This window comes from Gouania willdenowi, chromosome 4 (assembly GCF_900634775.1).
Source record: "Gouania willdenowi chromosome 4, fGouWil2.1, whole genome shotgun sequence".
Classification (NCBI taxonomy): domain Eukaryota; kingdom Metazoa; phylum Chordata; class Actinopteri; order Blenniiformes; family Gobiesocidae; genus Gouania; species Gouania willdenowi.
Genome location: NC_041047.1, coordinates 10,131,173 through 10,149,137, shown reverse-complemented (window position 1 = coordinate 10,149,137; position 17,965 = coordinate 10,131,173). Strand labels below are relative to the sequence as shown.

Sequence of the window (17,965 nt, the reverse complement as noted above, 5' to 3'; positions counted from 1 at the left end):
CAAATATAAATCTAGTTCAAATGTAAGCAGATATCCTTTTACTTTGATATAGTACAGTGCTTTTCAACCTTGGGGTCGGGACCCCATGTGCTGTCGCCTGGAACTAAAATAGGGTCGTCTGAAATGTCTAGTAATTGGTAAAAATAAATAAATAAATAAATTAGGTAAATAACTGCTTAAAATTACATTTTTACATTTTGTGTATTATCATTCTTTTTTTCAAAATAACACATCACACACAACTAATATCAAATAACTGTATTCAAGACTTAAACCTTCTCAAATATGAATCTAGTTCAAATGTAAGCAGTTATCCTTTTACTATAATGTAGTACAGTGTTTTTCAACCTTTGGGGTCAGAACCCCCTGGAATTAAAACAGGGACCCTCCACATTCAATAAAACTCCACCAAAACACAATGGGGTTTTCAGTAAAGGCTATTACATTATTTTCAGTAATATTGAATTGCAGTTTTTTTTCCCCCTATAACCTGGAAATCTCTCGAAAATTAGTCATTAGATTTCTGGCAAATTTAATTGCAAATTTTGAGAAAATAAGTTACAAAATCAAGAGATTTTCACAAATCCGTTTGCACTTTCACAAGTGGACCACAATTTTGAATTTGTGCTTTTTACTTTTCAAAAACATGGATTTTTCATGTCCGGCCCACTATCATGGTAGGATATATGTTCACTTGTGATGTTCAGTTGTGTGTCAACAAATTCCTTTCCAGGTTTGTTTAAACACAAATTGTTATTGCCTGCGTGTTACCAGCCAAACTTGCCCTTTCATACACAAATTGTTTGATCAAAAGGCCAAACTACTTTTTAAAGCATCCTGACTTTTATGGCCAATTGTGGCAATAGCCAAACCTGTGAGTTTGTCAAAAAATGTCTCATTTCAAATTATTGAATCTTTGTGGACACCATCCTTGCCCCACAGCTGAAAATGATTATTTAAAAATTTGTTTATTTAAAACAGAAATAAACTACGAATTTCTTTTTTTTAAAGGGCATTTTTCAATATATGACTATTTTTATTTATTTATTTATTTTATTTTATTTTTTTACTGTACCATAGTATGGAGGCCTGTTCCCGCCGCTAACAACAATTCACAGCGGAAAGTCATAATTATGAGTTAGTAAAGTCATAATTATGAGAAAGAAAGTCATAATTTTGAGAAATAATGTCATAGTTATGAAATAAAAAGTCATACTTATGAAATATAAACGGAGCATTATCAACAGTGTACCAGCACTGACTGTTATAATTCTTTAATGACACTTTGAATAATAATTCATTCAAAACAGTAAACACATATTTTGCCTGTTTATTTGGTTCTTAGAATTCAACACATGGTGCATAGTGTAGAACAATTGACTTTTTATTTCATAATTATGAATTTCTATCTCATAAGTATGACTTTTTTTTTTTAAATCATCACTTTCTATCTTATAATTATGACTTTACTCACTCATAATTAGGACTTTTTATATCATAATTATGACTTGCCATAGTGATTATTTTAGTGACTGAAACGGGCTTCCACACAGCTATCATAACAAAAAAACACCAAAAAAACAGACAGTACAGGAGAAACCAAGTACACCCCGCCCGACCTGGCTGCTACTGTAATCAAATCGAGCGCTTTTCTCGTTGTCACTTCCTCCTCCGCTAAAATCTCGCGAGATCTCGATCCCGTGACTCGGCTGTAGCGCTTCATTAAAGTGTAAACATTGGCCGTTTCAGGGCATCGTTTCCCCACACACGATACAAGCTAAACTTATTACACACTTTACTAAGTTAATGTAACACATTGAGCTTCTGAAAGCGTTAAAATGGAGCTACACAGCGTCCTGTGAGGAGAACCACCCTGACGGTACATGTGTGAAGTAACTCGCTGCAAACCGAGGTTTAATGGATAAATTGTGACGTGAAAACAGACATTGTGTGTATATCTGTGTGTGTAGCAGGTCTTTTATGCCTTGTGGGAATGGGTTCCCTCTCTCACTGGACCACATGGAGAATAAAGCGAGCGACGAGGTGGAAAAAGTGAAGACAAAGTTTATGTCAGCGTGGCACAATGTGAAGTACAGTAAGTAGTTTTTATGAAACCAACTCACACACATCCATCCATGCATGACACCTCTGGTCTCCTTTTTTTATACATTCTCATATCATTGCTTTTGGAAATGGAATGAAGTGCACACCAGTAGAGGTGAGTATTGGCAAGGATGTTGCAATACGATACGTATCATGATACGATATTATCGTAATATATCACAATATTCTACCCACTTAATATCAAAATTAAGCGTAGAGATGAAATATCAATCATTCAGAGGACACAATGAGTCAAAACTATTTGCTTCAAAACATTTATTATTTATTATTAGTGTTTTTGCACATTTTCACTGAAAAAAGAAAATGCAGTGTTACAAACTGCCATCATAAAATAAAGTGCAACAAGTTTCTTTTCACTGAAACTACTGTGTAGAAGTCTCAAAGTAACCATGACAACATAATGACAGCATTGTAACAACTGTAAGTGAGAACATTAAGGATAAATCACCCTGAGTTACTGACAATGCACAAAAATAAGAAAAAAATGTTTATCTTATTGTGTCAGTTTAAACACTGTTCTGAACAGATTATATGAAAATAAAATGCCTGTGCATACATAATTATTGCAGGTATTACACACTGTCATCATAAAATCAAGTGCATCAAGTAAACATTGTAACACATTGAAAGCATTGTAACCACCACTGAAATGTTGCCAAAAAAAAAAAAAATATATATACAGTATATATATATATATATTTTTTTTTTTTTTTTTTTAATTGATTTTGTAAATTAAAAAAATCGATTTAAAATCGGCACCCAAAAATTCGGAAACGTATGAATTAACTCTCCCTCTATCCGTACGGAGCGCCCCCTCATTGGCCATTTTTATTTATTTTAGCTCATATTTATTTTTAGCTACTCCGCTAACCCTTTTATTTTAGCCCTAACACTAAACCAGGAAATACCCGACAATGTTTATTTTTTTTCGTTCATGTATTTTTTAACTGTAACCCTAACCCTATCTCTAACCTTAACTCAGGAAGTACCCTAAAATGTTTATTTTTTTCGTGTATGTATTTTTAAAGGTGGAAGAGTGGGATTCGAACCCACGGCAGCAGAAGGGAGAAACGTACGTTTCCGTGTCAATAGTCCCGGGGTCTATATATACGTTTCTGTGATAATAGACACTTTGTAATTTTTACAGCAAATTTTGATTTAGTTTTACTCAGTCTTTTAAGTACGGAAGCAGATTAGGGCTAATTTTGATGGAGAAAATAATATTGGGCATATTAAGAATAAAATCGAAATGTCGAGATGAAAGTTTAAATTTCGTGAATAAAGTTGAAATATAATGTCCAGATTAAAGTTGAAATTACAAAAATGAACTCAAAATACAATATCGTGATTAAAGTCAATGGTCTGCAAATGAAGTCAAATCTACGGAAGCTGACGAGGGCCAAAAATGTCAACTTTAATCTCGACATTTCAACTTTATTCTTGATTTGCCTAAAAATTATTTTTTCTATTTAAATTGGCCCTAATCCTCTTCCATATTTACCTAAAATGCTATGTAGTTTTAGTCAACATTTTGTCATTAGGACCGTTTAGTCGTTTTAGTCAACTAAATGACATTAAGATTTTAGTCATCTACATCTGTTAGATATAAGAGTTTTTGCAGTTTTTTTTTAAACAACTTTCATTTACCATTGATCAACCTGATATGTGATGGTATTAATGTTTGTAAATACACACAGAAAAATACCCCCCTTTTTTTTTCATTTCCAAATTTTTATATGTATTTACTTTTAGATTATGGAAACACCGGATAACAAAAATATTTAAGTATTCACAGACAGAGCTGCAAAAATGAGTCAATGGGACATATGCCTGCTGTTGCTGAGTCAGTTCTTAGAATAGATCATTGTCATTTGCTAGTTTATATATGATAGTGTATTTATATCCCTAGAGTCTAGATCTCACATTTGTTAAAGCTTGCAGTAATTGGTAAGTATACATGAGAAATAGAATACAGTATATGACTTGGAATGGACACAGCTGAGTTTTTATCTCTTAGGTAGTTGAGTTTTCAAACAGCACTGGTTTGTATATTTAATTTTACTATTTGCTCTTCAGGCATTGGATGATTTTGTGATTTTTTTTTTTTGTTTTTTTTACAGGAAAACCAAAATGACAACAGCAACAGTTAATCTCTCTGTTTTTTGTCTTAGGTTGGGCTCTCAAATCAAAGACCTCATTCAGTAGAAATTCACCAGTGTTGCTTCTGGGGAAGTGTTATCATTTCAAGGCTGAAGGTACAACACGCTTTTTTTCTAAGTTTAACGCATGAGTACACAGTCTTCAGTAAATAAAGACAATACCTTGCGCTTACTACATCCTGACTGCATGCAGAATAATGATGAACTATTTGGAGGTCCAGTGTACAGTTAGTATCAAGAGTTTTTTTTTTTTTTTTTTGTGGAATTTGCAATATCCCTGTATAACATGCTATATAATAATGGTTAGAATCACAAGGTGAATCCTGATATAGGGTCATTCCATGTCATTTCAACACATTTTCACGACATCCCACGCCTTCACTCTCAAGTGCCAATTGTTCAGTAATTATTCAATAGTCACACTGTACATTTTTAGATTGATCGGATTAATACTTTTTTAGATATGGCCAATTTAGTGAGGGGGGTATGTGTCGATTTTTTTTGCCATTTTCAGCTTCCATTACTTCAGGAACTACATCACATAGGAAACTGAAATTTGGTATTGTAATACAGCTCCACCTACTCTCTCAGAATGTACAGAAATATCTGCTATACATTCTATCTGGTGGACATGCTGGGCTTGAACCTGTTTGTGCCTTCATTAAACAACTTATCATAAGCCTCAGCTTCCTGTAATTTGATCAGTTTTGAGCTATGAACACAGACTGGTTAAATCACTAATGATTTGTCATATATATGCAAAATACTTTTTTTTTTACTATTTTCATTGGCCGATAACTGTATGTGAGAATGTAAGAAAAAAATCTGATCTCTGTTTTAATTTATAGTATAAAGATAACTCTTTTTTGGGATATAAAACTATTTTTCTTTATGCGACTTTTTCATTTTTTCAAGTATTGAAAAATAAAAAAATAAAAATAAAACGCGTCCGCTGGTGCCACATTTTCCGAGAAATTAGCACGTTTATACCCCGCAATTTTGTTTTTCGCCTCTAGCGGGTGCAGTTTTCACTCTATCCAGGAGGAACGCACATATTCAGACTTAGACAGAGCAGACCTTTCCGCTGATACCTCGTTTGGTTTGATCCAAGCACTTTTGGAAGCACTATCGACGCTGGAGTCGCTTTCACATTGCTCTCTCCCATAGACACAGTAAAGAGGCGGCGCCCTTCTCGCGCATGGGCGTGGTTCCAGTACCTCTGACTGACACGCCCACAGCGTCTCAGAGCAGAGAGAAATGCTTGTTTTTCCATGATTTTGAGACATAATTTTATACACTTAGTGATTTTTTTCATCTTTCAAATTTGGTTCAGTGGTTAATGACACATGTTTCTGTGGTGTGACAAACTGATAACACAAATGTATTTCTGCTTTACACAGACTTGTAACATTTATTTAACTGTTTTTTTAATTGTATTGTTATTGACTACACATATATGTATACACATGTATACTTTGCCTCAGATGATGAAGACTTCACCACGGCCTCCTGTGAAGCTCCTGATGAAGACTTTGTCATGGGGGACGTAGAGGCTTTCCGGAAGGACTTTGCATCCCGTCTGTGGTTGACCTACAGGGAGGGGTTCCCACCACTTCCCGGCAGCACCCTGACGTCCGACTGCGGCTGGGGTTGCATGCTGAGGGCCGGACAGATGATGCTGGCTCAAGCTCTTATCATGCACTTCCAGGGCAGAGGTGAGGCTAATGATGAATATACAGTATTTATATAAAATAACCAATTAGCAATATACCTGAAAAATGTAAGGAATCGTTTAACACTATCCAATAACACAAATCCATAGGTTACATTTTTGTTTGATTAGATTTGATTCAAATTGATGTTTTAAATGAAAGAAAGCTTTATTAGAGCCTGAAATGTAACAAGACCCGAATTGTTATAAACTATCCTTTTTAATAAAACCTGAAATTTAATAACTGGTCAATAATTAACAATATGCTGAGTCCAAAATCTATATACAGTATATGAATGCAAGAAAAAAATACATATATTTAATAATAATAACATAAACACATACACATATTCACACATGTGCATCTGTGTATACTGCTCTCTATATTGAAGCTATTTAATCCATAAATCATTGACTCACTCTATAATGTATTAACATTATTAAACTATTAGGGGGAAAACATTTTGACGGCTAATGTGGTATCGAAAAAAAAGTTTTCACGTTTTGGAATCAGCATCTTGTTACATTATTGACCAGTTATTACATTTCAGTTTTTATTTAAAAAAAAAAAAAAAAAAATATATATATATATATATATATATATATATATATATATAGATATATATATAAAACAATTCAGCTCGTGTTACATTTCAGGCTTTAACAAGACTTTGTTTCAATATCCTCAGCCCAATGGAAGACAATTTATTCAAGTAATTTAAAACATTGAAATGAATTGTATCCTCTCACTTTCTTGGGCTATTATACTCTCTTTATTCTGCCCTTGGTTTTATGGGCCTTCATAATGAGAACAGCTTCCTGTTAATGTAGCCGTTTAGAAAACACTATTTAAAACTTGTTCTTTTTGAAGAAGGTAAAATATGCCAGTGGTTAAATATTTCTCTCTAAAGTGGAACATGGTCTCATGATCAGAATATTTATTGTTCAATTCTACTTTTATTCACTGTAGGTCATTTTTTAGCACTGCTCGCAATGTACTCTGCTTTTACAGCCACGGTCGCTCCCTGTTCCCTGTCTCTCTGCTTTCAGCTCCCACCATGTTTGTTAAAGTAAAACAAAACACTCAAATCTCTTGCTCAGCAGATTGACACCAACTGTTTTATTAAAAGGCAGAAGGTTAATTTTCTTCAGGGCAAAATCATTTCATTTCAAAGTTTGAACAACTCTTTGATGCTCAAAATCAAACATGTACAGGCTTCAAGTGCAGAATTTTGTAACCATATATTCTCTCTTTGCTTTGTTTAATTAGAATTATTATTATTATTATTGTTAATTTTTTCTGATTGTGGTAAATACACTGCTGTTTAGTTCATGTTCAAAATGAAAATTAAATTAAATTAAATCAAAATATATTTTGATAGCACTTTGAGATGACTATTGTTGTAATTTGCACTTTGCATTTTTTCCAGTGTCTAATGCAGAAGTGCAACTGGTGGCCCTCAAAGTGAACACAAAAATACACAAAAAGACAGTAAAATACACAAAAAAAATTCATCCTATAATAAACAAAATCACTTCAAAAACACACAAGATGACTTCAAAAATAGCCAGAAATCTATAAAACAGCAACAAAAATACAAAATATAAAAACCATAAAGAAAAATCTTTGTTTACATTTCCCCATGTTGTTGAAAGTTACAAGCACGACGCGCATCTGCATAGAATCCCGCTGGAACCCCGTCACTGTTTTTTATTTTACATTTTTTTGTATAATTAAGAATGTAATTTCTACATGAGATTTCCCATTCGCAGACTGGACCTGGTCACAGGCACTGGCTCTCCAGCCATTAGACACTGAAACGTGGACTACCTCTGCAGCCAAGCGCCTGGTGGCCTCACTGGAAGCTTCTTTGCAAGGTTCCCCCCAACCGCCCAATCGTGCCTCACCACCGTCACATCCGGCTCGAGCCCTCGGGCCTGCAGAAGAGGCCGAGGCTCACTTGAAGGAATTGTACCACCGCACTTTGGTGTCCTGGTTTGGGGACAGTCCTGCTGCTCAGCTGGGCCTCCACAGGCTGGTTCAACTGGGCCTGACTCTGGGAAAGCAGGCTGGGGACTGGTATGGACCAGCTGTGGTGTCCCACATCCTCAAGTAAGTAAAGACACACATTCACCACCCGACTCAATTTTTTATTCGGACATATAAAGTGTAATAAAGTGATGTAATTTATTTTTTTATCAGGAAGCTATAGATATATTAGCATGCATTATTGCTGCATGATGTTCAATTCCTGACGTTAAATAAGCACTTAAATTCTAGTCCAAAATGTCAATTTGAAAAAATTGTATTTTATAATATCTGTTTTTAAAAAAGAAGAAAAGCCCAGAAAACATAATGATTTCAGGAACAATTAAAAACGTTTTCAAATCTTGTTGGGTGAGACCTTCAAAATAAAAGTATAAAAGTAACACAAATGTTTAAAAGATTTCAATAGAATCCACTGTACTGCACTACTATCATAGTACTTTGGACCTTCGTTGGTTTATGACCTGTGGTCTGTGGTCAATGAAGTTTGAATAAAAACTAACAAAGACAAACACGGTCATAAACAGGTAAACTAATGTCTCTCTTTTTTAGCAGAATTCAATTTCTAGGACTCAAAATAAACAAATTATAGCCTCAATTTTCAATCACATTTGAGTGGAGTTTTTTCTTTTTATTTTAATACACTTAAAGCAGAACTAAGTAACTTTTGCTTAGCGCTCCCCCTAAAGGTCCCTTTTGGTTATGTCACCGTTGTAAACACTCATTACCCTCAGAGGGACTACGAGAAGGATTTATTAAGGTGAAAAAGTGACTTAGTTCTGCTTTTAAAAAACCCCAATAAAAACAGAAAACACAAATATTGAAGAAAATTTAGAAATGGTTCCAATTGAAATCTGGTTTAGTGAGACCTCAAAATGAAAATATGAGAATAACTCAAATGTTTGAAATAATGTAAGAGAATGTATATTTTTTTGTACATGTCATTAGATAAAAATTGCTAAACCTTATTTGAGACATTAAGACTTTAGGAGGTGTCAGTGTCTCATTGTGAACAGCATATAGACACAAAACCCAACATTAATATTCTATACAGGATAGCTAAACACACTACACACAGAAAAAAATACACTGCCTGACAGTTGTATATGCAATTGTTCAACGTGCTCTTATTGTCAATAGAAGGGACGGCTTTTAGTCACTGATTCTTCAATAAATATCATACAGTATGTGCTTATGAATGGATGATTGAATGACTTCTAAAGCCTGGGAGTCCATCTTTTCTGACCTCTAAATGTAAACTTCACTTCCCCTTTGCACTTGATCTCCTCCAATCTCTAATTGTCCTTCAGGAAGGCTGTGAAAGAGGCCGTAGACCCCGGCTTGGCGGGTGTAACTGCCTACATCTCCCAGGACTGTACAGGTATGAAGAATGAGCTTTGCTGATGATGAGAACTGGAGGCTGGGCACTGCGCCCAACCACTGACCCTTCACTTTCTACCTCCAAGTCCTCGCTGCTTTACGGTGACAGGGGGGCTGCCGCGTTTGTTCCCTAACACACACATTCATAACCTCCCACTCAAACCTCTTCTTAACCTCAATTGTCCCTGTGTTGATTTAGTTTTGTTTTCCCAATAGTGCAGGGTTGGCAAAGAGCATCTTTGCTCAAAGGCTTTATCTGACTCGTGCACTGCGGATGCTCACATGGCCGTTGTTGGTGCCTTCTGTAGTAGACGGGGGGTGGTCATTAAGGGGAGCCTGTCAAGTCTCCGTTAATGCAGTTAATAATCTTGTATTTTTAACAGTATAGCAAACATGATATAGAAACTAATTCTAGAAGGGAAAAAAAGTATTTGGGGTCGCTAGAAATTTAGTGACATAAAAACGGGATCACGATCCAAAAACAGTTGGGAACCACTAATGGAGGCTTTAAATAAGATATAACTACATTTATTGTAATATACTTCTAAAATATAATGTATACTTTGTCACTTTTGAGTCGGTCAATATGTATATTCTTTAGGATTTTCAGTCACATGATGTCAACAAAATAAAAGAAACGACCATATTTGATGTAATTGTGAAGTCGTCTCTCTTCTACAGTGTATTGTGCTGATGTCATCGATTGCCACACAGCACCAAAAGCAGGACAGACTCCAGAGCAGGCATCGTGCTCTCTTCCTCTACCGGAGTCTACCTCGTCTTCACTCAACAACCGAGCTGTGTTCATCCTAATCCCTGTACGACTGGGAGGAGAGAAGATCAACTCAAAGTACTTTGACTTTACAAAGGTCAGTGACACATTGATCTAAAAGCTTCAATCAAAGTTTTACAATGTTGGGAAAAAAAAGTTGTAAACTCTTAATGGATATTTGAGTTTACTTATTTCCAAGGGGTCTTATATTCTTTTAACTGCTATATATATTATTTGATAGATCAGTAGTTCTCAAACTGGGGTCCTTGAGCCGTAGCTTGATTAAAATTTAAAAAAAAAAAAAAACTATTATTCACATTGGGGACCAATTCACCAATAAAACAAACATATTTTACATTTAAATGTTTGGCGACCCAAGAGACATTTTTATTCTACAATTAGGTTTTGACCTTGTTTATTAAAGTGTTTTACAAATACAGAGTAACCAGGATTAGTGCACAAAGTGACATATATATATATATATATATATATATATATATATATATATATATATATATATATATATATATATATACTGTATATTGTGTGTGATGTGTTAATTTGAAAAAGAATAATAATTCAAAAAAGGTCTAAATATAAATGTAAGCAGTATTCTTTTAAACACCAATCACTAGACATTTCAGGTGACCCCACATGGTATCCCGACCCCAAGGTTGAAAAACGCTGTTCTAAGTCATAATAATAGATACTTATGACTTAGGCATGTGCTGATCATTTTGAAGTTTCCTTGACTTCCCCGTAATAATCCCACTTGCGGTTAATAATTCCAGCAAGCAAGGAGACATTGAAGCAATCAGCAGATGCCTCCGAAGAAAACTGGCAGTTGACAGTCAAAACTTGTCAGGAGATCAATGTAAATTTATTGAAAAACAGTTGTCTGAATAAATGAAACCTTAAAGGCAGGGTAGGTAATTTTTGAAAGCTAGCATGATTTCGAATGTAGCATCCTCCGAGGGCTCCGCCTTTACCCCCCCTTCGTGCTCCTTCTAAAGCCACGTGTCTCATTCACATGCACGAGCGCTGATGCTCCAATAGCGGACTTAAGCTTATCGCTTGTATTGTGTAGAAACTTCATTGTCTCCTGTCTCATTCAGCGGTAAATAAACACTAAACTTTATCATTATATATGTTAAAAAACGTGACCAAAAACTCTTTTCTAACTCTGTCACCGTTGACGCGCTTTGAGTGTGTGCTCGTGCACGCGAGGGGTCGAGAACGAGCAGGGAGACGTGAATGGTTTAAAAAGAAATAACCGTCTTCTTTCATTGGTCGAAGTTTTTACAGGTTCACAGCTGCTAAATATGAGAGATTTTCTCCGTTCCCCTTTCAGAGCACATACAAGCTCCATTTCTGTCAGGACATAAAAAAAAAATTTCAGTCAAAAACTTAAAAAGTGTATCTGGAGAAAATTACCTACTCTACCTTTAACATATATATATAGCAGTTTATTGTGTTTGATTGACTTGAGGATTATCAAAAATAGGAAAAGACTCAGAGATTTTGGACATAAAGCTTGTTTTTGCTTCACCTCCGTGTACCATGGAAGAACATTTGAAGGACTTGGTAGGAAAGATGCCTACCTCCTGAAAATATTCAGACTAGCAAGCCAAAAAGCTATAACTAAGTGCTGGCTAACCTCAAGACTCTATATAAACATCATAAACTCGATTGGAGAAAATGACTTTCACACCAAGGCAAAAGAATAAAAGGCAACGAATACTAGAAAAGATGGGGTTGCTTAATACCTAAACTTTGTGTATTTTATTTTTGTATCTATTCTTGTGCCTTTTTTGTACAACCCAGTCCCCTGTTTGTTTCGTATTTTGTTCCATATAATAAAACAAAATAAAAAAGTACAAAAAATAAATAAAAAGAAGGAAAGGACATCCCAGTGATTGTAGTAAATTCCTGTTTGTTTCTACAGAGCATACTGAGTCTGGACTACTGCGTTGGTATCATCGGAGGAAAGCCCAAACAGGCCTGCTACTTTGTGGGATTTCAAGGTTGGTGTTGTGGGAATGAAAACGCGACTGTTCGAAGGTGGAGTTGGCAGTAAAACTGTTTTGCATATTTTCACATATTTATGTAAAGAAGAGCAAACTAAGTAAATGTATTCATTGTTTGGAGAATGAGAAAAGGACTGGAGGTATGAACAAGTGAAGCAGGGCTCACTTTATTCTCCCTGACCCATCAAAGTCTCAGCCATTTATCACAGGTAAAACCTCCCATGTTGTGAGCAGTAATTGATTTTCATCCGAGGCATGCATTAAATTTCATCCGGGCCCCCAAAGTGAGCCACTCTTCATCACCTTCAGGAGCTAGGAGGAACCTTCAGTTGTACATCTTGGCAGTCAATATTTGTGCATTTACATTTTACCAATTTGAGACACAGTGTTGGATGATATCTAAATGACAAGCGATAAATTTTCCCCACTGCCACGACGCGGCTCGGCGCTGCATTCATCACATGCAAATGGTCGATTATAATTGCGTGTTTGTAAAAGTAATTCCCCTAGACAAAAATTAAATGACAACCTCCTTTTTTTCCACCTTGTAAAGAATGTGCTTGTACAAACGCCTGTGATTATGCAGGATTTAATCCACCCTGCTGGATATTAAACAGCAACAACCTTCTGGGAGGCACATTTGATGCACCCCAGCTCAACAGCAGTGGCCCCACGCCGCTGACTTTGAGCTGCTCTGCATTGAAATTGGGCTGCGGTGCGTTTCTTTTTTTTTTTTTTTTTCTTTTTTTGTAATAATCCGATGTTTTTGAATAACTTGTCTTTTGTTTTGTCCTTGGAGATGAGAGCTTGATTTACATGGACCCTCATTACTGTCAGTCTTCTGTGGATGTCAGCACAAGTGATTTCCCTTTGCAGGTAATGTGAAACCACACAGAGCCACAGTAATCCCAATGTGATCATTTCTCTACGTGTGGATCTCAAAAGCAGCACTAAGCCCAATTACAGACAGTCCTGATCTGATGATTTATCTGCTGCTCAAATATGTGAAGCTACCATTTGAGAGAAATATGACAAATCTATGTTCAGATGCTGGGGGGGCTTTAATATTTTAGGACCCCACACACATAAAAATCATCTCACAGCTCTGTAGCGCAACTGTTTTATGACTTCTACATTCCGTGGTATACAATGTGACAACACACCGCCGTTGTAAATCTATTGATGCTGCACCAGCAGATGAATAGGATTTAATTCATCAAATTAACTCATGTATTTATTAATTTATTTTGATATTGTTTTAGAGCAGTGGTTTCCAATCTTTTTTGTCCCGTGTAGTGTACCCCCTCTTCATATCATAAGTACCCTCTCCATAATTTCATATGCTTTTTTATTTGTGGAACAGCGGACTCTCCTAAACTCCTTACGGTATTTATTTTCTGTAGATGTTCCACTTCACTATGCCAGGCAGACGGCAACGGGCAGCCCCCGGTCTAATTTTGTTTAGCCCCCAAATGTAAATTAAAAAAAGGAATCTGATCATGACCCTGACATACAAAAAAATACAGGAAGATTTGCAAATTGACAAAAATACACAAAAGGGAAGCAAAAACAAAAAATGAAAACCCAAAATAACACAAAGCAACAACGAAAATGCATGATTTGACTCCAAAATACACCAAAAATTACTATAAAAATATGGAAAAGTAACACCAACAATTGCAACATAAAAAAACCCACAAATTAACCCCCTTTCAAAAAAAGAAAACTCACCAATGACTGAAAAACAGACCAAAACCTTTGTCCTGCTTAATCTATACATTCAAAACAATAGGTGGAGTTTAAAGTGGAATTAAAAAAATACCATGAAACTTTTATGTGATTGCTTCAATAGTAAGTATGGTATTCTTTGTCAAATGTAGCTAATTATTGTGTGATACAATGGCCTTTACAGCATAAAATAATCCTGCTTCACTAAATTACAACGTATTAAGTAGTATCAATAAAAGTAGTAACAATAGTACTTTTAGTTTGTAGTGAGTTTGTCCAAAAAATGGCCTAAAAAGGAACTCGGAACCTTTCTCAGATTATTTGTGAAATACATTTTTTAATCTTTCCTAGTTTCTTTTTTAATCTTTCCCCCCTGCAATGTGCTTCTGTACCCCCAGGGGTACACATACCCCTGTTTGGGAACCACTGTTTTAGAGCATGTTCAGCAGTTATTAAACAGCTTTCCAGTTCAATACAGGATTTTGTCTCTCTTTGTTTTTAGTCATTTCACTGTCCGTCACCAAAGAAGATGCCTTTCAGCAAGATGGACCCCAGTTGTACGATTGGTTTCTACTCCAGAAGTGTTGAAGACTTTGAGAGAATCAGACAGGAGCTGTCCAAGGTGTGGAACAACACATACAGCATCAAACATCATTATTTCACATGCTCTAAAAAAAAAAAAAAAAAAAAAAAGAAAGCTGCTTATGTTAATGATGTAATATGTTAGTTAACCAGCAGGTGTCAGTATACACCCATGAATCAGTTTTTTTTTTTTTTTTACTCCCACCTCTCAAATTAAAAGGATGTTAGAGGTGCACCAACTACATAAACCTGTTTCCTGCCATTACAGCTTTTTTAAATCCTAAAATCATGTGCAAAATTCTCTTATTAATAATAATAATAATAATAATAATATATTTTAAAATTATAAACATTTAAGCAGATTTCTCAAATGTGCATAATTTGGTAAAAATCTTCACTTCCCTTTATGGAAGTCCGCACATACATCTCACTACCATTAACGCATTGTCCATATTATCAACTATGTGCATAATGGTCAGTTACTTCTTTATTTTTATTCATTATGTACTTAAATATTTTTTTGTAATTTTGATGTAAGCTTTGATAGAACTGACCGAAAGTATACAGGCCATGTTAGAGCCGAATATGTAACAACGACCCCAAAATGTAACAAGACCCAAATTGTTATAAAAAACAAAAATGTAATTAAACCCGAAATGTAATAGGTCAAAAACGTAATAACAGGTCCAAAATGTAAAAACTTTTTTTCATTATTACATATAATATATTACATATATTATAATAGTGTAATATTTTTATTACATTATAGAGTGAGTCAATGTTTTGTGGATTAAAGGGCTTATTGCTTCATTTTAGAGAGTAGTATACACAGATGCGTGTGTATATATTATTATTATTATTATTATTAATAAAGCCTTTTGGAGAACCTTGACATTTTTATAATTTTTTTCCTTAGCTTCATATAAATATATATATATATATATAAGCTTTGGACTTAGCATCCGTTAAATTATTGACCAGAAAAGTAACATCAAAAACAGCAAAAATAAGAAGAAAAATGGACCAAAACCTTAGTTGTTTCCTGTATTAATGCTTGGATTAGTCATTACTTTAAATGATGACATTAATTTTGATAATGTGGCCCTTATTACATAATCAACAAATTTGTTGCCCTTGCTGTGATGAAAGTGGGGTCCCCATAAATATGTTCCAAAGTGCTGAAGAACATGCAATAGTTATCTGTTTAATTTTTTTACATGCATTTAAAGATCCAAAAGCCTTAAACAGAGATGTGCTGTGGTTCCAGGTGCTGCAGCCATCAGCCAAGGACAAATACCCAGCGTTCACATTGGTCCAGGGCCACAGCAGGGATTATGACCTGTCAGCCGCTCTGACCCCGGAGAAGAGAGAGTGGCCCTTCATCCGCGACCCACGTAGGACGGTCACCACCTCCGGGGACTTTGTGCTGCTCTGACAGCCCAGCTTCAAAGTACTGACAGGTGGTGTGTCCTCTTCTAATCAACTGTTCCATACCCAAAGCCTCAAAAGTCAAATGAGAAAGTGTAAGGACGTCTTTCAAACTTTAGTCAGCCTGAGAACGTTTTTTTTTTTTTTTTTTCTCCAGCAACTTGTTAGAATTTCTGTTGCCAGGCAGTGTGACTGAAATTCATGCAAAAAAAAAAATCCATATTTTGCAAAGCAGCAAGCTGAATTTAAGGGTTTCACATTATATTTATGATACGTATCAAATAGAAGTATTTTTGCACCCTAATGTATACACCTTTGTGCGCATGTTAACCTAATATTAACATGTCTGAAGTGTGAAATATTTTATTTACAATCTAATTGTATAAAGACATGCCTTATTATAGTATATCACTTTTTCTGTGTTGCACCAGCAGCTGCTGCAGGGCTTCTTTTGTGTTTAAAAATGTTTGAATTTCTTTGTAATTTGCTTTAACCAATGAAAATTTTAAATAGTTTCATGCTTTTATGCACTGCTCATAACTTGAAAATAAGTAGTTGTCTTATAATATTTAATCCCTACCTGTATGGAGATCATCACAAAATTATTTTGTTGGAAGGAAATAAGTTTGTGGAGAACTTTGACATTTCATTTGCAAGATTTTATTTTATTTTATTTTTTTGGTCACGTTTCACACATGGGTCCAGATGTCATTGTTTGATTTGCTTTTATTTAAATTCCTTATATTGGAAGCTTTGCAGTAACTTAATGTTGTGTGGCCTATACTGTATCCTATACTAAATACTGACTGTTGCCATGTTAGATCCTCTTACAACACTTTTTTTTGCCTTGTTTTCAATTTCAGTGACTAAATATAAGTACACATTTAATATTATAATGCAATGTTTTGTTGTATTAATCTTCAACTATAATGTAAAAGGGTCAAATACACACCTCTATATCTAGTTTCCATATTATAAGCAAAAGCAATGATTTGTCCCATCTAAAAGTGACTGAAGTCAGGTCACCGGATGGATGGATGGATGGATGGATGGATGGATGGAGAGAGAGTATTACTGTCTGACTAATGCGTGAATCTCTGCTGAAGTTTCCTCCTTTGTTGCCTACACTAAAATAACACAATAAAGCCATTTTTCCACCTCATGTAAAGGAGTCTTTATATGGAATAAAGCAAATGAAGTAAATAGATAAATAAATAAAATACTCTATTTTCTACACTTCCAATTCTATTCCATTCCTTCCTCTTCCAGTCAAATGTTACAGATTAAAACTAATCGTACGTGCTAACCACTTCTACAGCCCATTAACCAGGAACTGGGGGAAAAAAGTGACCCACTGACACTGGCACCCACTGTGATCTTGTGCAGAGGAAAAGAAAATATCCTTGTGTGCAGAGCGCCGTTACCATGGCTAATCTCTACGTTTGAGCCTCAACAGACTGTTTTTCTGTACAATACAAATTCCTCCATGTGTAGAAACCAAGTGATGGTCAGACGGAGGAAGAATCCTTCATCTGTTTTCTCATCTGTCATAGAGAAGGACATAAAGGCAGCATTTAGAACCCCTTTGTGATCTGATCTGATCTGATCTGTGTGCTCATGGAGATTTCCTAAGAGGCTCGGGGCATGTGGATGGGTGACATCTTTAAATATGAAAGTGCAAAGGGTGTGACATGGCATCCTTCTGTTGTCGAAGAAGAGTGGAAGTTTGACTGGAAGTGATTGGCTGTGTTCGAAATCGCATACTAATGTACTAGTCATACTAAGTGTTGAGTTCAAAATGAGTATGTAGTGCGTTCACATTAGATAGTATAAAAAGATTAGTACGCAAGAAACAACCGATCATATAGTATACTATATCGGAACACTTGTTAAGTATGCACATGCACACTGGTCATACTTACTGTAACCGCTCCATAATGCATTACGAACGGAACGTAACTTCGTCTTGGGACCGGCTTCAAGCTAAAAGTCAAACATTCCCTTTTC

General features: G+C 35.3%; 1 protein-coding gene across 4 annotated transcripts; it reads left to right on the top strand.

The window, feature by feature from the left end:
• Positions 1 to 1,628: 1,628 nt before the first annotated feature.
• Positions 1,629 to 17,194, top strand: atg4c (autophagy related 4C, cysteine peptidase). Of its 4 annotated transcripts, none has more exons than XM_028445303.1 (11): positions 1,634 to 1,879; positions 1,974 to 2,095; positions 4,296 to 4,379; positions 5,768 to 5,998; positions 7,768 to 8,107; positions 9,352 to 9,422; positions 10,103 to 10,290; positions 12,139 to 12,217; positions 13,020 to 13,096; positions 14,451 to 14,570; positions 15,798 to 15,965. In XM_028445303.1, the coding sequence occupies exons 2-11, from the start codon at positions 1,981 to 1,983 to the stop codon at positions 15,963 to 15,965; spliced, it is 1,473 nt and encodes a 490-aa protein (XP_028301104.1). In that variant the 5' UTR covers positions 1,634 to 1,879; positions 1,974 to 1,980. The 4 variants fall into 4 exon arrangements, with proteins under 4 accessions (XP_028301107.1, XP_028301104.1, XP_028301106.1 ...); XM_028445304.1 differs by having other exon boundaries at positions 1,637 to 1,879; positions 1,971 to 2,095; positions 15,798 to 17,194; XM_028445306.1 differs by lacking the exon at positions 13,020 to 13,096 and having other exon boundaries at positions 1,629 to 1,879; positions 1,971 to 2,095; positions 15,798 to 15,932.
• The last annotated feature ends 771 nt before the right edge of the window (positions 17,195 to 17,965 follow it).

Excerpts from the sequence above, each read along its gene's own strand:
- atg4c (XM_028445304.1), top strand. The coding sequence starts at position 1,981 with ATGCCTTGTGGGAATGGGTTCCCTCTCTCACTGGACCACATGGAGAAT. Across the intron at positions 4,380-5,767 it reads TTATCATTTCAAGGCTGAAG|ATGATGAAGACTTCACCACG; the intron begins GTACAACACGCT and ends ACTTTGCCTCAG. Across the intron at positions 10,291-12,138 it reads AGTACTTTGACTTTACAAAG|AGCATACTGAGTCTGGACTA; the intron begins GTCAGTGACACA and ends TTGTTTCTACAG.